Genomic DNA, 19,762 nt, shown 5'->3' with positions numbered 1-19,762 from the left:
AGAGAGGAAATTCTGCTCATGGAAAATGGTATGCATCTGAAGGCGCCCCTCTGTTAAGAGGGGCAATACCCACACTCACGGGAACTCTAGTGCTCTAGAACTGAGGCAGCATCTGCAAAAGGCTCCATTGTACGAAGGCCAGAGATTTCCCCTATCATTTCCTGGCCACAGGCTCTGCTGGCTGCGTCTGATGGGAGTTGTGAGTGCAGCAACATTTGGAGAGCCACAGGTTCCCCATCCCTGTACTTTAGGACTTTCGTGAAAGTCTTTAGCTCAGTGAACAAGATTAGAATCACACACTTTTCTGCAAAATAAGCAAATTTGTTTACTTGAATTTTGAGTGGGGAGAAATTACATACATAAATCACCAAGATCCTTTAAATTTAGAAATTTATTTTGTTTAATCCACAAGCTTTATAATAGCTTTAGTTTTTTAAAAAAACAAAAAACCCCAGTGAGAACATGACAATATCCAAAGTTCAGGCCCTTCAGGCTTTCAGAGATCACAGCTCTGAAAGTTCCACACTATTCCAAAGGACCGCAACAAGACCAAAAAAACAAAAACAAAAAACAAAAAAACTATGAATGGGGCAACAACAACATTTCACAGAACAAAACTGTATGCCAAACTCTGCTGAGATTGCCGATTATGGAAACTAATTTAAAAAGAAAACAAAGAGGGAGGGGGCGGGAAAGAGAAAAAACAACAAATTAAATTCCAGCATTCCAGATAAACATCATTATAAAACCCACTGGCAAGAGCAGCAGGTTACCATGTAGATACCGTCCTCAAATACTAATCCCGGTTTTAAGCATAGACAATACAGGCAAACAGAGAAATCTGAGAATTTGCAAGTGTTTCTATGCAATTTCTTTGATAACTGAACAGACCACAAACGGCCTAGGGCAAGAAATCAGATTAGAAACTCCATAAGCATTTGTACAACGGCATTTTAGAGGAACTGTGGGATCTGTAAGCTTTGTTTTAAAACCCTTGAAGGGAGGGGAGGGAGAGAATTTCTTACTGCATAAGAAAATTCTAGTGAAACCATGTCAACTGTTGAAGGAGGTCACTAGTACACCGTGAATGCTTTTTTTGTAATGAAGATCCATGCCTTTTTTAAAACATGAACTTCAACCTAGCAATTATTACAACCAATGTTAAAGTCTAAAGCTCAAACACATTTTAGCAATTTGAAATTGAAGTCTGAGTACAAACCAAACAAAATGTACATTATATCAAATGCTGCTTCAGCCTAAGATGGTGGAGACGCTTGCGCCTTCCTCATTGACCTCAGAGCCTTCTCACGCAGATGCTTTTCCAAGTCATCCAGGTTATCTTCTGCTTCACTCTCAGTCTCCTTAACGCAATGGAAAGTCAGCAATTACTTCTATAGTCACAGAATATGAGCCTGAATTAGATTTGGCCAAAGAGCAGAAACTTGCATGATACAAACAGCAAAATTCCTTAGAGTAACACTATCAACATTAGGAATTCTAGTTTGAGACACTGAAGCTATATATAAAATGGAAAGCAGTATTAATAAGTATCACACTTCAGCAGATTTTGGTGAAACACCATCTTTTTTGTGTACTGCCTTTAAAACAGGGATGGAGGACCTCTGACCTACCAGATGTTGTAGGGCTACAATTCCCAAAATTCCTGACAATTGGCTATGAGAGCAAGACTTCCACAACATCTTGAAGGTCACAGGCTCCCCACCTCTGCTTTACAAAGGTCAAACAAGCAGGGCTTCATTCTCATTCACATGGTACAGAGCCCCACAGTGTATTACTAGGCCTTTCCTGCATTCTGGTGTGCCTCTAGCAAGGGTGCCAAACAACCTCCCTCCATTCTGTACTGCTAGTATGGAAACATGTCATCTCCTTCCTTGGGACAGCAGCTACGCTTGCTTGCTGGGAAGATCACAGGTTCCTCCTTTCCAGTTTCTCTCATCACAGCTTCCTTCTTATGTTTTATATATGAACTCACGTTTTATATCAGCATGTTTCAATACTGAAAACACACAGGGAGAGTAGATGGACAGTAGTGAAAGAACTATGCCTCCTTAAGACAAAGGTTCTCAGGATGCCAAATACGGCAAAAAGCTGATCCCATGCAAGATCACAGCCTGCAAATGCCTGGAGTACACAGCTCGTGGGTATATTCAAACAAAGGTATTGGACTGTACAAGGAAGAATGCAAGCTTTGTGTGCCATTCTATAATAGTTTGTAATCTGATTCCTGGACCCTTAATATTTGAACCATGTCAGTCAGTTTCCAACCCACCATCTGGAATATAGAAAAGTGGTTTATAAATGTTTTGAACAAATATTCACCTTTTGGGGCTCCATATTTTTCTCCTGGTCTTCCTGTGCAGACGTGGTAAAAACAGTCATTGCAGCAGCAACTGCAGCCTTCTCTTTCTTATGCTTCTTATGCTTCTTGTGCTTTTTATCCTTTTTATGCTTCTTATCCTTCTTTTTCTTCTTCTTCTTGCCACCCCCTTCCTGATCAGAATTCTGTAATGTTAAGCAAATTGTTTTGTGAGTGTTTGTTTTGCTCTATTTATGGAAAGGCGGCATATAAATGTTTTAAATAATGTGAATTTGAACATACACCGCAAAGGAATACATTCCTAGACAATTCCCTGACAATGATCACTTGCCTGTATATTGGCAAAAATACAACTTTCTCGTGTGAAATTAAAGCAGTAGGAATCCAGTAATAAAATAACTGTCAGTCTAGCATTGTTTCGGTCAGCGTAAAAGGACAGTTGATTAAGCCACATGCATGAATCGAGAGGTGGCCATCGCAGTTGCACTGCAAGATACACACCCTTACAGGTGATGGACTCGCTGTAGGACTTTTAGCCTTCTTTGCAGGTGCTGGTGGCGACCAGTGAGCAGAAGGCGATCGAGATCGAGCAGGAGATGGAGGCACTGGATGTTTCTTGGGAGGTGGCTCAGGAGATCCTGAAACAGACCTGGATGAAGATCCCCTTCTCACAGAATGTGGACTTGGTGTGGAAACCCTTAGGAAAATTGGTAAAAAATAAATAAATCTTGATTTCCATGCTAAGAATGATGCAATTCAATTGGATATGCAAATACACAAGTTTAGTTTAAATGTTCTCCAAGTACAGACTTTATCCTGCAACTGAAACTTCAAGACCCCTTTCCATTTTCCAAGATATATCCTTTCATGGCTTTCCAAATGAAATCTCTTTTTATGTTTATTACAGCTCTAAAACAATTCATTTGAATTTTAAGGTCACAACCAATTTTTATCTCATGTGGACAGAGGTCATTTGCCACATCTGTATGGTAAGTACGATTTAAAAAAAATATTGAAATGGTACATAAATATATGTAAAAAATAAATCATCTTTCCCAGAGGGTTACTCTTAAATCAAAACTATATTGTTTTGACAGCTGATTTCCCCCCTTATGTTGGTTAAAATTTAATAAAGATTTATTTTTTAAACTATCAATATTTAGTCAAACTTTTATGTGCCCTTTAAATAACCTCCAAGTTTTCATTTCTATTTTTTTTAAAATTCCAGTATGTTTAATTTACTCCATTGCTCTAATTATTTGTTTTATTTGCTCTTATACCAGAGGTTCTTGGGGTTTCCCCCCATTTTTCTGTCACCAAGGTATGGTCAGAAACCAACATATTCCCAACCATATTTAATATTTGACTGGAATCAAGTATGCTACAGTAGACTGTAGGATCCTTTAATAATTTATATTCTTTTAAGATTTTGTTACAAATAACCACTGATGGAACAGATGATAGAAAGGTACTGTATCCAACAGGAGTCAGTCCGAGAAGATCCACTCAAATTAACGGAACTGACCAACTTAAGTCCATTAATTTCAATGGGTCTCTCCAGTGTTCTGTCGTGAAATTCCATGTCTAAGTCTTATCAAACAAGTTGGTATTTAGTAGGGAAATTACACAATACACCTCAGGGTTGGTAATATTCTCAGACATTCCTTAGTGACCTATCCAAACTGCTTTTCAAATATCAAAAGCAGCCCTTTGGCTGCCAATGAATTACCGTACTTACTTCTTAGACTTTTTCGGCTCTGGGGTTCTTGAGACTCTTCTGATGGGCCTAGTGCTTGGTGATGGAGAATGCCTTCGTTGGGGAGAAGATGAAGGTCCCCGACGCAGCAGCGGGGGACTTGCAGAAGGACGGGAAGGTCTAGGCTGTGGCGAAGGAGAATGCCGTTTGTTCTGCAGAGGTGAACGGGCTTCACGGATGGACCTGCTGGGCGGAGATCCTTTCCTGTGCTTGGAGGATATTGATGGCGAGCGTCTCTTTGGGGGTGGAGAACTTCTTTGTTTTGGTGGTGGAGAACGGGAGACTCTAAGCTTAGGTTGAGGAGAAGGAGATGCCCTTCGTTTGGGAGGAGGAGAAGCCGTCCTTCTCTTTGGAGGGGGTGAAGGAGAGTATCTTCTTTGTATTGGAGGAGAGTATCTTCTGGGTGTGGGAGAGTGCCGGCGAGGTGGTGGTGATGGAGACCTTAGAAACAAATATGCAAAGTAATTTAAGGGGTACATGAAGGTGTTTCCAAATAATAATAGATAATTGTGTGCACACAGTTTTACTTCACTATAATTGCCTGTAAATGCCACTGCATAATTAGAAAGCAATACCACCTGCTATTTATACAATTTTTCTAAATGTTCTATAACATTTTCACTATCTTTTTTAATTTAAATATGCCTATTGAAATAATCTTTGTAAACCACTGTTCCATTCACAAACAGATACCGTTGCATGTAATCTCTAACCTTTAATTGTGATTGTATTTGTGGGCTGTTTCAGCAGTATTTATTGTTTTAATCTTTTTATAAACTATTGAAACCATTGGCATGTAAAAAGTTTGAACTAAAGTCAATATATAAATAGCATCAATAGTTTCATTGCCAATTTCAAAATAATTAATATTGATGCTTGTATCAAATGTTGATCAAAGGCCATTTCTAAGTTAACAGCACACTTTTTATAGCGATGTGTGTTTCATAAGGTAAGTAGCAAGCATTACCTTCGGCGTGGTAATGAAGGTGACCTACGCCGTCTTGGAGGAGGGGCAGGGGAAGGAGAGCGCCGTCTTCTGCTAGGCTGTGGCGATGGACTGCGCCTCCTCCTACTAAAGGAAGGAGAGAGGGAAAAGGCTCAAGACAGATCCTGGAGAAAGAAGCATACGCACAACATCCTATGCACAAAGTAGCCTACTGCTGGCCAAGGCAACATCATCCTGCCCTTCAGCTATAATCCCTTTAACAAGTGTTGCCACTGAACCATTGGGCTCATATTAGTCATATTAGTGGTAGCCAGCAAGCACAGAGGACAGGGCTTGAACAAAGCCACATGCCTAGCCTCCTGGGATCACTAGGCAAGTTTTTTTAGAAAAGAAAAGAAAAGAAAAGAGGATCAACTAACAACTAGCATAGCCATTTTTGAGCATACAGGCTAGCAAATTTGTATCTCTTTGGGGACACATTTTCAATGTTGCTGTAAGGTGGCACATAGACAATATGTTCTGCTACTATCAGGCCCTCTTTCCTCCAACTATGATTCATTTAATTTACAATATAATCCTGTTGTGTTGCACATGACAGTGGCATGTGTATGAAAAGCAACAACACTGACTAATCCACCACATGCTAGTATGCCAACACCAATGCAATTCCCTCAAGGAGCAAAACCACTGGCAAAACAGTGACAGACCTTCAACTTAAATTATTCCCTTCCAGGCACAGATGTCACAGGTACAGAAGCAACGAGAAGTCTGTTTAGGTGACAACTGAAGTGCATTTAAGCAGGCTTGCCCAAGATTTTAGCTCAGCTCAGTTTCAATATGCATATAAATTTAATGTTATACTGGCCTGCACTTTCCCTTCAAAGGCATATGGTGGAAGTGATAGAGAATTCACTTGCAAGTCACCTGTGCCACTTTACTTTCTTATTTTTTAAACTTTCTGCTTCTTTCCCTCCACAAACTAGGATCCTCTGATCACCACATATGTACATAGCTGGCAACATCCCAAAGTACCCACGTTTCATGAATTTTTTTTACATAGCTTTCTAAGAGACTTGGGGTGTCTGTAATATTAGAGCAAAGTGAAGCAAACAAAAAAAATATTGTACACAAATAATCCTCAAATACAAGTACACAATGCTGTGATGAATTGTGGTTTCTTTTGTAACTAGAAGTTTATAACAATGCAGAAGCCGATTTAATCAAAACAGAAACAATCAAGTTTTGCAGTCTATCCTAAACAAACGTTTAAAAAACCTGAATGTAACCTTTTTAATATCATCATACACTGCTGCTTTACGGGAGGCAGTAAACTATTTTAACTACTTCTGAATATCTATTTGGAAAACACCAAATGTACATTGCTAGACTGTCATCTCATTTTATTATCCCATTTTGTAACTTTATTCTATTTTTCATTTCCTTCATAGCTGAATTTGTGGCAGAGGTGATCAAAGCAGACTTAGGAAAGACTAAGGAGCACCCGCTCCCTACTTCACCACCACCTCCCACAGGCTTAGCATCCCCCCCCTTTATTTTTTACATGGTGGGGCTATGTTAAATATACAATAGGTACTGCCTGCAATATGTTATAGTGCTGCTTTGAATTGTTTTTATTTGATTAATGGAAGCCACACTGGGCTCCTTTCTGGAACAGTGTGTTATAAATTTGAAGTTAGTTAATTAATTAAATAATAATAATAATAATAATAATAATAATAATAATAATAAATGCACCCTTTCTAAAAGCCCTTTAAGACTTTATCCTAATTAGCAGATTAACCTGCTAACTGACCTTTTAACAATTGGCAACTGCCACCTCTTTCCCATCTGCATCCTGACAGCAGTGGAGGGGAGGGAAAAAAATTGAAAAGTCAAACATCCCCCAGAGTTACTTGCTAGGATGAATTAGCAATTATTAGCCCCAAGAAGCTCCCATTATGAATCCTAATGATTAAAATCAGCCAAAGTCATTAAAGTAAGTGGAACAAGAGAAACAACATCACTAAGATGAAACATTAACATATTCATGTTCTCATGGGACGGGTGCTAAATTTAGTTCTGACTGCAGAAAATGCAAAAGCAAAACAAGCTCCAAATGATATAATAAGGTCAGAAAACAATGGCACATGGACTGCTAGAAGTAATTGCCAGCATAAAATAAAGGAAGTTACCGAGGGGAAGAATCTTTTTGCCACTTTCGTGGAGATGGAGAAGGGCTACGGGAATGAGAGTGTCGCCGGCGTCTACCCACTTCACCATTCTTTACGTTTGACTTTTTTGGCCGTTCTTCTTCAGAAGATGATGATGAACCAGAATCTGTAAGAAAATGAAAGATTCTTGTTTCTAAAATGCAACACAATAAGGACTTTAGAATTAATGATATTATTTTAATGACTCTATAAAAAGCAGCTAAATTCCGCTAATTTTTCTTTCAAAACTGTTTCAATAACCAGTTTAAAAGGAAATCAAACTGTGAATGAACCCCTTAAGAATTAAAAAAAAATCAAAATGCAGCAAACTTCTGTAGAATAATTAATAGCAGCTTTACAAATCAATTTGTGCAATTATGTATCTGTGGCTGATTAAAGAGTTGGAAAAAAATAATCTTATGGATTCAATTTTCAAACATCCTCTCTCCATGGATTCCCATCTCCACCCACATGGCTGTCCTTCTAAAACTGGCATGTTAAGAGATATTAGGAACCAGAAGTAATCTAAGCTATAAATATTATATGCTGTTTCTAGCAGGCTTCTCTAAGTTCCCATTCAGTTCATGCAAAAAGCCTACTTCTATAAGCAACCAGGTGCCATTAGCTCCCAATGGCAGTGAGCCAACAGTTTTTAAGGATGTGAAAAAAGGAAAAGATTAAATTATTTCAATATAATTTCAATATAGGTCCATAACCATGAGCAATGCAAGCAGAGAGGGAAACACTGTCATCTGGTTAAGATGTAACAATCTCATTCTAACCAACCATGGTTTATTAGTTCTAAAATGAGCACTGAAGCAATGCACTCCCTTTGTGCTTCAAATGAAAGCCTTCATCTGAACTGGGAAACCCAGTTATCTGCTGTGTGAGAGGAGGTAGGGGGGAGCATATGTCCACAGCGCTCAAACTAATAAATCAGTGTACAGTGGTACCTCGGGTTACGAATGCTTCAGGTTATGTATTTTCAGGTTACACACCATTTTAACCCAGAAGTAGGTTTCCCAAGCGTTCGGAGGCCTTGCTACTGCCCGGAGCAAAGCCCCGACTTCCGCAAGGCCTACAGAGGCCTTGCGGATGTCGGGGCGTGGCTGCCGGTATTGGTAGAGGCCTCCCACGACTGCGCTCCGTGCAGGGAGAAGGGAATCACGGGGCTGCCGTTCCTCCCTCCTCCCTGCACGGAAAGAAAGCGGCAGCCGCTTTCTTTCTGTGCAGGGAGAAGGGACGCACAGAGCTGCTGTGCCTCCCTCCTCTCTGTATGGAAAGAAGTGTAAGCTGCTGCCGCAGGGATGGGGCAGCAGTTGGGAGAGGCGCTGCGCTGCTGTGCCTCTCAACCCCGGCCCCAATCCCTGCTCTTGAGAGCGTCAGAGGCGGGCAAGCGACAGCAGATGGCCGAACGCTTGTCCGCCCACCCCTGCCCCCCTCAGCAGGGAAAGGAGCTTGTGGCTGGAAGAAGTGCAGCACAGCGTCTCTCCCAACTGCGGCCCCGATCTCTTGTGAGCGTTGGAGGGGGGAGGGGTAGATGGGCGAGCAGCCAATCCTCCTCCGCTGACCCCTCCGACACCCGCAAGAACAGGGAGAGGAGCCGGCAGCAGAGGCATCCCTCCACTTGCGACTGCAAGGAAGGCATCACCAGCTGCTGCAGCCACTGCCACGGTAGCAGCAATGTTTGTGGCATACTCCTTGGAAGCTGGATCTGCTGCCTCCTCGCCAGTGCTCCCCCAATGCCGCCTCTACTGCAGCCTCTCAGCAAATAGTACAGTACATTGATTATTGCCTTCATTTTATGGATCAATGGTCTCGTTAGACAGTAAAATTCATGTTAAATTGCTGTTTTAGGGGGTGTTTTTCATCGTCTGGAACGGATCAATCCACTTTCCATTACTTTCAATGGGAAAGTTCGCTTCAGGTTAAGAACGGACTTCCGGAACCAATAAGTACTTAACCTGAGGTACCACTGTATTACTATGATATTGCTGCGTCTAAACTGTGCCTATAGCTGATACATTAGCTCAAAATACACTTTTCAAATGCCTACTGAAACATCTCCAAGGAAACAACAACAAAAAAATATGCCCTACTAATACTCAACACATCAGAGAAAGGGGATAGGGCACTCTCTTGAGCCATTAAAGGCAAACATCAAATACCTTATACCAGCTCCAACAAACCACCTACAACTCTCTAGGAAGGTGCACCTATTTTTTAAGAACCAATGATTTAAGAAATAATAAGCCTGAGGTACAGGAGTGGGGGCACCTATGGCCCTCCAGAGGTTGCTGGGAATTTGAGTGCAGTAATACCGTATTTACTCGAATCTAATGCTCACCTTTTCTGGCCAAATTACGTTGTGAAAAGTAAGGTGCACATTAGATTCAATGGCAGATTTACATTTGCCAGCAAATACTTTTTTTGGTTTCAATGTTCTGAAAATTGAGGTGCGCATTAGATTTGATGGTGCATTAGACTAAAGTAAATGCGGTATCTGGAGGGCCACAGGTTCACTACTGCTGCAGTCCTACATCTGTGAATTTTGTGTACTCAGCTATCTTACCCACATATGCCACTCTCTATTCTAGCAGGGGCTTTTGTGAGCAATAGAAAATTGCACCTCACCCCTACCCCTAATAACTGCAATGTCCTACAGAGCAAAAGTTTATATAGTTAAAAGCCAGCCTCTTAAATAAAGTCTATGAAGGCTGCCACTAATTTCAAAATGCATAAGCTGGTAACAAATATTAAAGGGTTGGGGAATGGTCAGCCTGCAGGCCAAATTTGGCCTGCCAGCCTCTCTTTTGAGGAAGCCATGGCCAACCACCCAGCACCTGACATTATATATGACACCAGGTGTGCAGCAGGTAAGGGTGGGGCTTCAAATGAACAATTAGGATTTCAAAGTGAGCTTCCAGTTTTTCCTTTCCATCAGCAGTTGGGCGGGTGGTAGTGTGCCTTGCTCAGAGAGGGGAAAGCAGTTTCCCTCCCAGCACTACTCTTTGAAGCTCCAGACACCAGAGGTTCAGACCAGTTCAAGGCTGTCTGAAAGCCCTTCTCCAGCTGTTTGGAATCTTTGAAGTCCTGACAATTGGGGCTTTAAAGCACAGCACCACCTGATGTTACTATGGCATCAGGTGATTGACAGGTAGGCAGCCCCACCTATCAAACTGGGCAAGCCACAAGTGGGGAGATAAAGGTCTGGCCCACTGGTCGGAAAAAGTTCCCCACCCCTAAAATACTGGATAGAACCAGAACAGTCCACATAAAGAAATCCAAGTGACTTAGCCAAATTATAGGTTTGCAATAGAAGCCATTTATAACAACTCATATTAGGACATTATTTTTTTTGTACACTTACTTGGGAAGAGGCCCCAATAAACAAGACGGAGCTTATTTCCAAGTATACATTACAAGGATTCAGTCTGCAAAACTATAAAATACCGTACCAGATGAAGACTGCTGGTTCTGCCTTCTATACTGCCGTCTTTGTTGCACAGAATCTGCAGCTGCCATTTTACCACCTTTGTCTTCTTCTGAAAAGTGTGCAAATTAAAAGAAAAACACATTGAAATATTATATTTACAAGTGTGTTTCATAGGAAGTGTTTTTATACTGTCAGACCATTGGTCCATCAGGACTGTCTACACTGACCGGCAGTGGCTCTCCAGTGTCTCCCTACCTAGGGATGCCAGCAACTGAACCTGGGACTTTTCTCATGCAAGGCAGGTGCTCTACCACAGAGCTATAGCTCTCCTTCTGTTAACAGTAACAATATGGAATACATTTCATATTCACAGAGCACAATCTCAGGGCTCTTTCTTAAGACATGGTTCTTTTACAGTGCTTTGGATGTCAAGAGAGTCTAGAGATGATTATGTTTGAACTGCTGCTGCTTTTTCACTCTTATTTTTGCTTCATTTTATAGTGTTCTTAAATGGTTAGCCTTGTTTTAATGAGGCATCTTCACATAAAAAGGGACACACTGGGCACCTAATGCACCAAAGTCACACAAACCACTCCCAATATCACAGAATCTCAAAATAACTCCATATTAAAAATGTACAGACATAAATTGAGGAACTCACCCGATTCTGACAATTCTACTTTTCTAGGTTTCGGTGCTGGTGAGGGAGATTCCCTTTTTTCAATACTTTTACGTTTGGGTGCTGAAAAGAAACAAATAAACAGAATTCTGAAGAAGAGCCAGGAAATATTGTGTGTGTGTGTGTGTGTGTATAGTAACTTATACTATAGTGTTAAGTGCCCTAGAAGCCTTCACAAACCATATGTGATTCCACCACCCCCCACCAAAAAAAGCACACCATTCTGGTGCAGATCCGGTAGTTCAACCTAAACTACCGCATAGGAGCTGCTGCAAGGATGAAATAAGATAAAACTGCGAACAGTTCCCAAGCCCCTAGGACAGGGCAGGTAAGAAACTCAAAATTTAAAAAGAAGCCCCAAAACTTGTCAGATAAATCTTCATTAGTGCTCCCTGTAAGCAGAATCAGAGAGGGAGAATGTATAAAATGCTCCTGCTCCAACCACATCCACTGTGCTGCAATTTGAAATCAGAACTGACATCTGAGGCCATTATAGGCTAATCTACAATGATTATATTTTTAAAAATCTTCTAATGGTGGCATTTTTAAACATACGGTACTGGTAAGTATGGTGTAGTATAAGCAAAGGAACTGCTACTTAGCCTTTGAAACAGTTACTAAACACTGCCAGCCTGCCACCAAGCTTCCACTGAACTCAATTCTCCGAAAGAAGCAATTGAGGTTGATCCCTGTGCTCAACCCACTCATGCAGATAGCTGCCCAAGCAAAAGAACATATTCCACAGAAGTGAAAACAAAATAAAAAATAAAATAAATTCCTTCCAGTAGCACCTTAGAGACCAACTAAGTTTGTTCTTGGTATGAGCTTTCGTGTGCATGGACACCACAGAAGTGTTTTCCTTAGATCTAGGAGCCCAGAAGCAATGTCATATGAAATAATGCTATTGGCTGCTACTGGTGTGCATGTCAAGTAGTCCTTACAGCAACAAAACCTACATGTACTTGTCTAGCATGGTATCTACTCCAGCTCTCTTTTGAGCTACACGTGTGGCCATTGTATTGTGCTTAACTTACAGGTGTACCTGGCCAGCAATACATGAAGTTTACTGCCTGCCTTTTCTGGTCGTCTAGCCTGGGGGACTGGTTTTGGGCTGGAGAATAAAACACAGATGGCCCCTTACATTTTAGTATTTATTATCTCTCTCTCTACAACCTTTCCACTTTAGACAGGCAGGCGTCCTAAGACACTCCACTCATTAACTACTAAAGAGCTATACAAAGCCCCATACACACAATTAGAGCGGCTTGTAAAATTTTTAATTTGCTTCTCTGTACCTGAGGTTCTACTGGGAGAAACTGAGCCTCGGCCTTTTCTTGCACGGTTCGATTGCTGAGGTGTCGGAGATCGGCGGGGCTTTGGGGGTGGAGTTAAGGGTGGGGAGGGGCGGTGCCTTCGCCTAGGAGGACTTGCTGAAGGTGACAGTCTACGTGTCTTACGAGGAGGGCTGGAGACAACTCTCTTAGGTGGTTTCTTTGGTGGAGATCGGGAACGTGAAGAGGAGGAGGAGGAACTACTTCCTGACAAAGATGCTGACGATCGTCTCCTCCTGTAAAATTCAAGTTGACATCAAGTATTCTCTGACTAATCATAATAAGATACTGTAACCAATCTGCATTGTCCTGGTTTCTCAAAGATCTTACTAGCTTCTACTACGATATTTCCAAGAACAGTTGAATAGCACTTTCAATTTAACACATCCAGCAAACCTTAGTAGTTAGTGATGGGAAAGGTTTCAAATGGTTTAGGAGTTGAATGGTCTAGAAGTATTCTATTTAAAGGACTGAATTAAATGGACTCTTTCATATAAGAAACTTGTCTCAAAAAGCCCAATGCAAGGGGATTAAAAATTGTTGAGTTTTCATGTTTGGAAAAACCATCAGTATTGAGAGTTAAATCAGTCAAGTTTCTTTCAGATTACACTTTAAAGTAGGGCCTCTAGAATTCTGCGGCACAATTTGTGGTCAGTACTGTTGCTATCATGTACCTGCTGACTCCACCTTTGGCTGCAGAATTCCTGAGAACCTGAAAAAAAGAAACCCTACCTTGAGCAATTTAGTCTTTGGAAGTGATATCACAAAGCTAAACAATTACGCTTGTGTTAAATTTCCAAAAGCTTTTCTAAGTCCAAGCGCTCAGTATCCAGTCACAAAATTTGCAAAGCAATATTCAAATGTCAGTTTGTCTGTGCACATAAGTTTTCACAAGATAATGGCATCCTATGAAAAGAATAGCAACGAAGTGAGTGTATGTTAATTCTTTAGGAGCAATGTTTTAAAATGGCATTCTGTAGGAAACGGGGGGATCTTCCCCAAAAGGCATTTGGGGTGCTACTACACAACTTCCCTGCTATGTACATTGTCAGATGTACCTACTATTCATGCAGTGGTGACAGAGGTCCCACAGGTCTGGTCAGTGCCCAACATAAATTGTGTGCCCTAAAACATGTCCCAGAATCCTCTGCAAATGCACAGAATTCCATGAAAGAAAAATGGTGGACAATGGTATAAAAGTAAAGACATCTGTCCCATTTGAATCCTAAAACATTTTGCTTTTACAGTTGACAACCCCTACACTGACTCTTTGAAAGTACAGTCTCAAAAATAGTTCAGAAACAAACACACTTTCTAGGAGACCCCGGCCTGGTGGAACGCTCTCTCACAAGAGACCAGGGCCCTGTGGGATTTGACATCTTTCCGCAGGGCCTGCAAGATGGAGCTGTTCCGCCAGGCCTTCCTTTCTGTATAAGAACAAGCATTAGAGGCCTCCTAGCCTGCTCACAGGTGCTTTATAAAACCAGTGGTAACAGTTGGCCCTGGAGAATATTAACCACTCTCAATTTTACCCATGGACTGCCACCTGTCCAGATTTTAATTTGCTCTGAACTAATTTTAAGATGTATTTTAATTAACTGATTGCAGTTTTTATGTTCTTTGTATACTGTGTTAGTTTTATGATGTTAGCCGCCCTGAGCCTGGCTCCAGCCGGGGAGGGCGAGGTACAAATAAATTTATCATCATCATCATTATTATTATCATTGTGTCAACCTATGCTGACCACTCAATATATTTAAAAAGACAGGCCATGGAGAATTGTAAAAATGACAGCGTTCAGTTTCCTTTGATGCAACTTTCATGGTATCTTATTTATTTATCTCTTCCTACTGAGGAAGTCAGGATGTAGACAAAACAGTCACTTATTCTTATTCAAGTCTCTTATTTCTCTGTTTATCTTTTGTCCTGAGCACAAAGAGGAAAGTATTTCATGACCAATTTCAGACCAAATAGGAGACTGTTTTTGACTCTCATGAAGGGGGGAAATGAACTGAAGCCACTAAAATATGAGTACTGCTACATCCCTTAAATACAGGTGACTCTTGCTTCTAAATTAGAGACTCTTACCGTCTCACAGGAGACCTACTCCTTCTGTGCCTGGGTGGAGGTGGAATGCGTCTTGGCGGGGTTCTTCTCCGAGGAGATGGGCGTCGTCTTGGGCTAGGCCGCCTTCTTGGTGAGTAAGACCTATCAATTCATGAAAATTCAGATACTAAATTTATTGATTTACAAGGCCAAAGCTTTGCCAACTCTCCCACTGAAGGGAGTTCCTTATCAGTGGAGCCACACTTGCTTAGTATATTGCCGCTATAAAACTTAATGGTGAGAAAGGATCCTTCCTCAAAGCTAAGCATTCTACTGAGATGGTGATGGAGATTGCCTGTGCCACTACTGTACTGATGCAACAATATATAACAGTTTACTATTCCTAAGGTCAGTGATGGCGAACCTTTTTGAGCCCGAGTGCCCAAACTGCAGCGGAAAACCAACTTTTTTATTTCAAAGTGCCAACACTGCAATTAAACCTGAATATCGAGGTTTTTAGTTAGAAAAAACTCCTACAGTTGTCCAAACATCTGCAGTCTTAAAAGTAAAACACAATAACAAAGTTTTCAATGTTACAGTTTTTTATTAAAAAACAAACAAACTATACATGTGCATGTATTTTAGACAAAGGGATACTCAACTTGTAATAATGATTATATGCCAGAACAACACCTGAAGGTTGACGTGTGGGGCTGGTATATACCAGGTTTCCGTGCCCCTCTGAGCCACTGGGAGTCAGGGAATCATTCACTCCAAGAATACCGGTAGTACCGGTATTGAAAATAGCAAATACAATCCTTCAAGGTGGTGGTGGTTTTTTTTGGGGGGGGGGGTTAATGCTCTCAAGCCACACTATTCTTTTAGAATCAAATTCTCTACTTTCGGATGACTAAGCTCTGAATACAGCCTTGGGTGTATGTAACTTCTGTTTTAGATGCAAAAGTCAGAAGAGTTTTCAAAGGAAAAAAATCACTTGAAGCTTAAAAATAAAATGCCATGTTAATGACAGTATATTAAAACACACTTTTTTAAAGCACCCTAGGTTCTTTAGGCTGCAATCCTTACCTGGGAGCAAGTCCCACTGATGTTAATGGGGCTTACTTTTGAGTAGAGCTGTATTGGCTTTCCCTGTTACTGTTGTTTTTAACACTTGCTTCCTTCCCCCTTGCCATTAAAGAAGAGAACAAGATCTCGGCAGTAGTGCCTAAGATTAATCGCACAAGTCAGGGGAAAGGGAGACCCATGCAATACATTGGGGGGGGGGCTTGCCTGCAAGGGCTTCCTTTGCTTTTATTTTGAAATGGGGCCTGAGCCCAAACAGTGGCTGGAAATCCCTTTTCCTTGAACTGCAGCCGACCCTTCTCTCTACCAAACAACCCCTCCTCAGCCATTAAAACAGACATATAGATGTTCTGTAGAGCGATCCCAGCACAATCACTGTTTTTTAAGGAACAACACGATTCTCAACACGATTCTCCTTTATGGGGTCTCCGTTTGCTCCACTCTTTGTGCAAAGCTCTCAGCAACAGCTCCATACCCAAACAAGACCAAAATAGGGCGTTTGGGGAGAGAAAAAGAAATTTATGGCCACTGCATTAAAGGCATTTATTCTGTCGATTGCTCCTGCTTCCCCCCCCCCCCGGAAAAAACCTAAATCCTTGTCTCCCCTCAGGCTGTCAGCAAGGAATCAAGGAATCCCCGGGTTTTGGCTGTGAAAGGGAGTGCCCTGCACGCTTCTTGCAGGAAGAAGAAGAAGAAGAAGAAGAAGAGTTTGGATTTGATATCCCGCTTTTTCACTACCCGAAGGAGTCTCAAAGCGGCTAACATTCTCCTTTCCCTTCCTCCCCCACAACAAACACTCTGTGAGGTGAGTGGGGCTGAGAGACTTCAAAGAAGTGTGACTAGCCCAAGGTCACCCAGCAGCTGCATGTGGAGGAGTGGAGACACGAACCCGGTTTCCCAGATTACGAGTCTACCACTCTTAACCACTACACCACACTGGCTAGCCTCCCTCCTGATCCCCGTGCAAAAGCCGCTACGGTGAGGGGGTGGGGTGGAAGGAGAGTTTGGAAAGCGGCAGGCAAAAGCGACAAGTGGGCAGGCAGCTTCTTCCCAGGAGAGAAGCCAAGGAAACGCTCTTGCGGGGCCGGTCGGGGGCTTCTGGAGAGTGGAGCGCAGCAGCCGCCGGGCACAGTGTGTACCGGGGCACAGCAGGTGAGGCTAGGGATGCCAAGCGCTCCCGTGGGCGAGACTAGTCCTCCTCCTCCTCCTCCAGCAGCAGCCAAACACCACTTGGACAGGCGCCAAGGAGGGAAACTGCTGCTGTCTGCTGCTGCGCCTGCGCTGGCAGAAACGAGGCACGACGCATGAGCACAGCAGCAGCGCCCTCAGCCTCCGGAGGGCGGGCCGCCGGCCAGCTGGAGAAGTGGATGGGCGCAGGCGGGCCACGGTGCAGCGCAGCGGCGCCCCCCATTCCCCCGCCCCTGGCGTGCCGGCAGAGAGAGCTCTGCGTGCCAGCTGTGGCACGCGTGCCACGGGTTCGCCATCACTGCCTAAGGTTAAAGTAGTATTTGGTGAAGTAAAGGAGCAGGAGCTCTTTGCATCTATGTCAGTCAAAACGACTTCCTCTGGAAGCACCCAGCATGCCCTGGAAAATCTCAGTACACAGGCAACAGAAAACAAATTGAGAGCTGAAGGAGACCAGTTTGTATGTAAGCAGCAAAGCAGTTGCTCTCTATGTCCTGTACTGGCCCCGCGTGGTTAACTATTAAGTCTTAATTCATATTTACAAGAGTGGGGGCTGTTTTGACATGGTGTGATCACAGGCTGTTCCCATGACCACACACATGAAGAAACAACATGGAATGATCCAAACTCATAAATAATAATAATAATAATAATTATAGAAATGATAATGAGGAGGAGGAATGCTTTAAAAAAAATCATCCAAACTGGATGAGGCAGATGTAACTTAGAAAGAACACATATGCTGCTCAGCAGGGCAAAAACACCTTTCAACCCTCTAACCTGGATCGTGATCTATGACGCCTTCTTGGTCTTGAATGAGATGCAGACCGTGAGCGAGACTTTGACCTTGACTTGGATCGGGAAGGAGTCCTTTGACGGTTCTTTTCCTTTTCTTTCTCCCTTTCCTTCTTTGAAATTCTTTCTGGAGATGGCTCCTTGATATCTGGCACAGGCTCAATTTTGGGAACTTTCAAAATATCACTGTTGAAGATTAAACCAGATTACAATTGGAGGAGGGAGGGGAAACTTTACATAACTTAAGGGTGCAATCTGCAACACTTAACAGGCACATGGCAGGTAATTCTAGATCACCCCCTTTATGTTAGCTAAGAACTCTGAACCAAAACTGTATGTCCAGTGTTCTATGAAGAGATTTGTTTAAGGCACTTTCACGCCAAAAGCACCAACTCCCAATTCATCGATTATGCCTCAGGCAAAGCTTCTGGCACCCTTCATTTCCATGTTCAATCTTACATTTTCACATTTCTGTAGTACTGTGTCCAACATGTATGCAAAAAGTAATGAAAGCAAGCCAGAATGAACAAATAACTATATAAAATTGGTGCAGAATTACAGTTTTCTGAATTATATTCACTACTCCATATGACATTGACTATCACATTTCAGAGTAACATGAGAACAAAACTGGAAAGGAAAACTTCTCAACAAGTAGATATACCTAGTAGATGTGGCCTCCTGGATCAATGTTTCTTTTATTTTGATTGAAGGTTCTGGCTCAGGAGTCTCTTCTTTCTTTTCTGGTGCAGGAGTAACACTACGACTCTTTGTTTTATGATGTGGGGATCGGGAATGGCTGTGTTTTCTCTCTTTCCTGATAGGGGATGAGCGTCTTCTAGGGGAAGGAGACCTTGATTTGCGCCTAGGACAAAGTCAATTTATATTCAAATTTCTTGTGGAATTAAAAAAATATATTAATGTCCAATCCAATTATCCTTTTCACTTTTGCTACTTGCTTATATTTTAACTTTGCTGAAACAGCATTTATATACTCTTGTCACTTTCATTTCAAGTAATAAACCAATTTTTTTATTCTTCTTGCATGTGAGCTTCTGGTGAGCGCAAGGTTGAGGGTTAACATAATTTTCCAGCTGAGGAAGAATACCGAAACAAGGCCTTGTCCTGGCGTTTTCATTTCATTTGTATTATAAACCTCAAGGAATTAAACCTACAAGAGACTTGTTATTTTGGCCTGAGTCCTTGGTGTCCTTTTCGCCACTTTCCCCACATTATAGCTCTAGCAAAAAGATCCTGAAGATCTCAGCTTAATATTGAGTGTTTGCATAGATGATACATGGGTCATGGACACACATGTAGGTTCAAATGCACACCTTATAGCACTATCAACTGGGAAAGATAAAATGCTTTAGCCGGAGCATTTAGACTTCAAATACTAAAAGATTCCCAAGAAAATTTAACTATTAGAGCTCTCTACCACAGCTCCAGCACATGCAAGGGTCATTTGGAAAATAACAACACACACATATTTAAGTAATACCTTCTAGGACTTCGGGATCGGTCCCTCTTTTCTCTATTTTCCTTATCTTCCTTGTCTCTCTTATCCTTGTCTTCATCTTGTTTCTTCATGGAAGCCAATTTTTCCTGTTCAATCTGAAATAAACATTAATGTGCCCTTAATTCAGAAGCATGGGTTGAGAAGAAAATGTTGAATCCACTGAAAGAATAAATATTAACACCATACACATTGATATATGTGTTCTTTATATAGTGTGTTCTGAATGCTTCAAATGCATTATCTTGTCTTTACAAACACCCAATAAGGTAACCAAATATTTTCCTCAAAATGCAGAAGCAAGTGGCTTGTCTAAAGTCATCTGGTGATGTCAAAGCACAAAATTACAAAAATAAAACTCTGATCTGGGTACTTGTGAATTCATAGCTCTATGAGTAAGCCGCTATGCTACTTTAGCTCAGGTACATTTACATCAAGAAT

The 19,762-nt window shown here is 41.8% G+C and overlaps 1 protein-coding gene across 8 annotated transcripts in view; it reads right to left on the bottom strand.

The window, feature by feature from the left end:
- Window positions 1-305: 305 nt before the first annotated feature.
- The window catches only part of SRRM1 (serine and arginine repetitive matrix 1), a 31,429-nt gene continuing 11,972 nt past the window's right edge, over window positions 306-19,762 (bottom strand). For 3 of the 8 annotated variants that reach the window (XM_033157774.1, XM_033157781.1, XM_033157782.1), the window contains 14 exons: window positions 19,307-19,419; window positions 18,470-18,670; window positions 17,791-17,991; window positions 14,785-14,904; window positions 12,661-12,932; window positions 11,348-11,428; window positions 10,709-10,795; window positions 7,233-7,377; window positions 6,854-6,895; window positions 5,062-5,166; window positions 4,077-4,535; window positions 2,840-3,035; window positions 2,341-2,523; window positions 306-1,361 (listed from right to left, as the gene is read on the bottom strand). In XM_033157774.1, the coding sequence (XP_033013665.1) occupies window positions 1,257-1,361; window positions 2,341-2,523; window positions 2,840-3,035; window positions 4,077-4,535; window positions 5,062-5,166; window positions 6,854-6,895; window positions 7,233-7,377; window positions 10,709-10,795; window positions 11,348-11,428; window positions 12,661-12,932; window positions 14,785-14,904; window positions 17,791-17,991; window positions 18,470-18,670; window positions 19,307-19,419 (2,310 nt within the window). In that variant the 3' untranslated portion in view covers window positions 306-1,256. Of the gene's footprint in view, window positions 1,392-2,340; window positions 2,524-2,839; window positions 3,036-4,076; window positions 4,536-5,061; window positions 5,167-6,853; window positions 6,896-7,232; window positions 7,378-10,708; window positions 10,796-11,347; window positions 11,429-12,660; window positions 12,933-14,784; window positions 14,905-17,790; window positions 17,992-18,469; window positions 18,671-19,306; window positions 19,420-19,762 lie in introns of all 8 variants that reach the window. The other 5 variants (XM_033157775.1, XM_033157778.1, XM_033157780.1 and 2 more) reach the window with 5 other exon arrangements.

Source organism: Lacerta agilis, chromosome 8 (genome assembly GCF_009819535.1).
Source record: "Lacerta agilis isolate rLacAgi1 chromosome 8, rLacAgi1.pri, whole genome shotgun sequence".
Taxonomy (NCBI): domain Eukaryota; kingdom Metazoa; phylum Chordata; class Lepidosauria; order Squamata; family Lacertidae; genus Lacerta; species Lacerta agilis.
The sequence above is the reverse complement of the archived record's forward strand: the minus strand, read 5'-3'. Positions and strand labels throughout refer to the sequence as shown.